General features: G+C 38.8%; 1 protein-coding gene and 1 long non-coding RNA gene across 3 annotated transcripts in view; one reads left to right on the plus strand and one right to left on the minus strand.

The window, feature by feature from the left end:
* Nucleotides 1-993, minus strand: part of LOC138035476 (uncharacterized) — a 14,587-nt gene extending 13,594 nt beyond the window's left edge. The window contains exon 1 of one of the 2 annotated variants that reach the window (XR_011129595.1): nucleotides 809-993. This is a non-coding gene — a long non-coding RNA (uncharacterized lncRNA). Of the gene's footprint in view, nucleotides 1-643 lie in introns of both variants that reach the window. The other variant, XR_011129596.1, reaches the window with a different exon arrangement.
* A 1,966-nt stretch (nucleotides 994-2,959) lies between these two features.
* The window catches only part of LOC138035477 (D-inositol 3-phosphate glycosyltransferase-like), a 2,079-nt gene continuing 38 nt past the window's right edge, over nucleotides 2,960-5,000 (plus strand). The window contains exons 1-2 of the mRNA XM_068882152.1: nucleotides 2,960-4,186; nucleotides 4,482-5,000. The exon at nucleotides 4,482-5,000 is cut by the window's right edge and continues 38 nt beyond it. Coding sequence (XP_068738253.1) covers nucleotides 2,986-4,186; nucleotides 4,482-5,000 — 1,720 coding nt within the window. The 5' untranslated portion in view covers nucleotides 2,960-2,985. The remainder of the gene's footprint in view (nucleotides 4,187-4,481) is intronic.

The raw sequence follows: 5,000 nt of genomic DNA on the forward strand, positions 1-5,000 counted from the left end.
TCTTAAATTAAAGAATGAAGGGGGTAGTTTCAAAAGAAACTGTGGCGCTGCGTCGGTGGAGAAGCAGCATACAAAAATTTGGTTTTATCGACGGAGTTGATAATGAAAATAGGCCACCGTACAGAGATTCTAAAAGCTGACGTGTCGAGCGGTAGCCCTTCGTCAGAGCGAATCCCTGAATGCAAATTTCAGTCGAGATTTGGATTCGCTCTGACGAAGGGCTAACGTTCGAAACGTCAGCTTTTAGAATCTCTGTACCGTGGCCAATTTACATTATCAACTCCGTTGATAAAACCAAATTCTTAAATTAAACCAGATATTTGTAGCTTAAGGGACCCATGTTTTCAAATAAGAAGCACCTTCTTAATTCAAGAGTTACAATAGGGAGATATGTCCTTAAAATAAGTTCGCTTTTTCTACAGCAACCTTAAATTGGAATTTTCATCCTCAAATCAAGCACTATGCCTTAATATAAGTATTAATATTTCAAAAGAAGAAGCATATTCTTAAATGAAGGGTAGGCATACTACTTGATTTAAGAATTAGTTACTAAAAATAAGTAACTTCTTTTTGTAGTGACAGCAACGTGTGGGTTTTCTTTGAATAAATATTTAAATTAATTTAAGTTCTGGTATATACTCACCTTTTTCAGTACTTTTTAAAATACAGTTCATATCACGCTCAAGCTAAGCAGAGGATCGAAAACGAAGTAGATACTAGGTAGCTTCTTTGGCTTCGCTTCGTGGCGGTTGAAATCAATTATGCGTCAAAGAAACATAAAATGCGTTGAAAGAAAGGTCATATTCACCGACATTTCCTGGAAGAAAATCTTCCATGCAGATCATGAAGTCTTCAAAATATTACTTATGAAATTGGAGAAAAAAAGCATTCCCTTTTTGAGTGGAAAACGAAAGGAATTTTCCTTTCTTTAACTTTCCTACGTTCAACAAGACGAAAGAACAACATATCACCTTCGCGCCGTAATTTGATCACTGTTGTCATGACAGCGTGTACATGCGTAAACGTTATTCAGCCCTGTTGTTAAGGGTCCTTTCGTTTTAAGGCAAATCATGGATTCTTTATCTTCTTCCCCAGCCATAACAGTGATTCAGAGACGAGAATCGCTATCTCTTCGAGATGGCATGTTTGATCCACGTTGGTTCCTGATCTTTTGGCCGAGGTCCAAGCTAATCACATAGCTTTTCTCACTTCAGGCCGGTTGAGTAAGGTAAGCTTAATATTTGTGTTTGTTTTTTGTCTTTCACTGACTTTGGAGATGTCATTTTGTATGCTCCTGTTCTTTCTTCTTTGTCTGTCAAATATGAAAAAATAATAATTGCAGCTCCAATGGGTTGTTAATTTCTTTACGCACATTTACGCTCATTTAGTGTTAGGTTCTCATCGAGGTTATAATTTAGGTTCTGATCGAAAATCGACGGTGGAAAGTCAATGCCGTTTTGAAACTAGAGGCGCATTATCCGTGTGGACGAACTTGTGCAAACATTTGTTGTTCGTGTGGTTATGCGTCTATCTTTCGTTGTGCGTCTTGAACGACGCATAACAGAAGATTATTCGTCCAGACGGATAACGTGTCTTGCGCCCGTCTTTGTACTAGAGAGGCATAACCAGACGAACAACAAATGTTTGCCCAAGTTCGTCCAGACGGATTAGTTCCTCCCGTTTTTAAACTAGATGAATACACGAGAGACCCATAATTCGTCTGGACGGATTATGCGTCTCTAGTATGAAAACGGCCAAAATTAATGATGGAGTGATCTGTGTGTGCAATCAAGTGTACTGGAGTGAAAAATTTTCCTTTAAGGACGGTACCTACTACTGTAATTCAAAGGTATTTTTGCCCCGGTTTATGATTATGCGGGAAATGTAGATCTTAACAAGTGTTATTGAAATCGAAAAAGAAAATTGGGGGTAACCACGCATTTTTCAAAGATAATTCACGAACAATATTTGTAAGAAGCTTTAAAATACAGAGCCATGTATGGTATTCTTTCTCAAATTGAAGCTTATCTCTGAAAAATGCATGGCTGCCCCCAGTTTTCTTTTTGGATACCAATAGTACTTACTAAGATCTACTTTGTCTGTATAAACCGTGCAAAAATATCCCTGAATTAGTAAGCATCACCGATAGGAAATCCGAGTATCTTGAGATGCGCAGAAGGTATGCGTAATAACCATAGTAGGCACCGTCTTTAACATACTAAATCGCACTAAGAACAGGATTATATGAAATGGGTGAGAAGCAGTCAGCAGTTGTGTAGAGGAAGCGGCCAATAGACGAGTTCACACTCTGAGTGCATCATGGGTAATCAGGGCAACATGGCGGGAAAGTCAAAGGTTTGTAGTGAAATTCAGTGCAAAATATACTGTACATGACTCTACTTTATAGACTTTCGCCTTCATAAACCGAACAAATAAGTTCAGATTCAGAACTGAGATGAACTAGACTTGGTGTCCATTCTTTTGAATTCCTAAAGATTCCTTTTTTTGTCTCCATACCTTCTCTGTAATTTTGTGCCTTTGGAATTACAGGAAATGTATGGCAGAAACTTTGTTTAATTAATAAAATAATTTCTACAATAGCCATTCTCTTTAAATTTGTTCTGCCACACCTTTGAGCGCATATCTTCTGTTCTGGAAAATAAAAAACCCAAAAATTGAATATCATGAATACTTTTCATCATTCTGAACTTGCTTACAAACCTCTGAAATTCAAGAGCACTCAAGAGCATGAACTCATCTATTCGTTACAACACCACAACATAAAACTTTAGCAAACTAAATGCTTATGTTTCACATGGAATGTAAACTTTACACTTTTTAATCTTTCTAAGACAATTTTTTATTCTGATTAGAAAGAAGGCATTACGATGCATATGGTGTCTACAATAGGCAACATGTTTGTATCTGGTATTACGTTATGTTGTTCATTCATAGGCACTTTTCTCTGTGGATTGAGGTATTGTCATGGCATCTGCTTCTGAAGAGTCTCGACGAAAATACGCCACGCACAGATCTGATAAAGTTAAAGTCACCATTTTGTCTTCTGAATGGGTATCCAGCGATGGTGGTCTTTCCACCTTAAATAGAATGTTAAGCATTCAGTTGGCTAAATCCTCAGATGTAGAAATCTCATTTTTTGTGCCACAATGCAGTGAGAAGGACAAGACAGAAGCCCTAAGGCACAACATTAGAATTGTTGAAGCAACCCAGCTGGTTGGTTATGAGGAGCTGGATTTGCTTAGCTTTCCGCCAGATGGTCCAAAAATCGAAGTGGTCATTGGTCATGGAGTAAAATTAGGTCGTCAGGCACAAGTCATAAAAAAATCTCATAAGTGTAAATGGGTGCAAGTGGTGCATACCGACCCAGAGGAGATCGGAATGTTTAAATGTTACTCAGATCCGATTTCCAGGGGCGAAGAAAAGCATAATGATGAAGTGAAACTTTGTGAAAAGGCTGACTTTGTTGTTGGAATAGGACCTAAGTTGGCAGAGTCCTTTCGTTCATACCTTCGATTTTGCAAAAGTGATCGGACTATTCTTGACTTCACTCCAGGTATTTTTGAAGAATTTCTTAGTGTTGAGCAAGTCCATGAAGAAAGGAATCATCGCAGTGTTTTGGTGTTTGGCCGTGGTGATGTCAAAGATTTCAAATTAAAGGGATTTGACATTGCAGGAAAGGCCATTGCTTCACTTATTGACACTCGTCTTGTCTTTGTTGGAGCACCCAATGGAAAACATGACGAGGTAAAAGAGTCTTTTATGCAGTGTGGTCTATCAGCTAATCACTTAAGAGTTAGAGGTTATGACAACAGCAGAGAAAGTTTAAGGCAGTTATTTTGTGAAGTAGATCTTGTGATTATGCCTTCTAGAACGGATGGTTTTGGATTGACTGGTCTTGAGGCCTTGTCAGCTGGTCTTCCAGTTCTTGTCAGCAAGAACTCTGGGTTTGGGGAAGCCCTATGCAAAGTTCCACTCTGCTCACCATTTGTGATTGACTCAGATAATCCTGATGTGTGGGCTGCAGCCATCAAGAACATCATATGGGACAAGGACAGGCACTGCCGTCTCGATGAAGCTAACAGAATGCGTATATTATATGACGAGAAATACAGCTGGCCCAAACAAAGTGATGCCCTTCGAAGCAAGATTATCGAACTTGCTGATGGTAAGAGGCCAGAACAATGAAATTTAATATTTTGCATACAGCTTCGCCTCTTTTTACCTTCTTTTATGCCCCTAGCCCCACCCACAAAAATTATGTTCAACCCACCCAATACTGTGAAATTAAGATTTTGATCAGGTGCATAAATGTACTGAAAACACAGTCAAATGTCAAATAAGCCTGACTCACAGATGAGCTGCACCCCAAATTAAAGAGCTCAGTATCCCTTTTCTTAGGCGCGAAAAGGTTAATGTGATTTGATTCCCAAATGCCTAATTTTGAATTTTGTTTTTTAAAGCTTGTCTCCTCCAACTTCAAATTGACGCCGTGGCTATCCCCGCAGCTAGTTCACAGAAAGGTACAAGGACAGAAGTACCTTCATGGAAACCTCAAGAGGTTATCCAGGAAGTCAGGGAACCAAGCGCTACAAGGGAACAACAGACATTGATCAACACTGGTTTGGCAACAGAAAACTGTGGACAGGGAAGTATCCAATCAACGCAAGCAGTTTTTAATAAAATTGTGGAAAGTTGCTTTCAACATGTTGACCCCTCAAATCCAGAGCAGTTGAATGGTTTCATCTGTAATCTTGAAAGGGTGCATAAAGTATTGTTTCATCATTTTGAGACAGGAAGTTTAATAATCACTGTTGAGATTGGTTCTGAGGAGATCCTTGAGAAACTTTGGCAAGATTATCAAAAAGGTCATTTAAATGAAATGGCTCAAGAATTTTTAGTAACAGAGGAGCTTCTGAAGGAGTTTGGCCTGACTGAATTTAAACTGACAACATTTATTTCCGAACAGGAGTACAAGGCTT

The sequence above is a fragment of the Montipora capricornis genome, unplaced genomic scaffold (assembly GCF_036669925.1).
Source record: "Montipora capricornis isolate CH-2021 unplaced genomic scaffold, ASM3666992v2 scaffold_41, whole genome shotgun sequence".
In the NCBI taxonomy this organism is placed as follows: Eukaryota; Metazoa; Cnidaria; class Anthozoa; order Scleractinia; family Acroporidae; genus Montipora; species Montipora capricornis.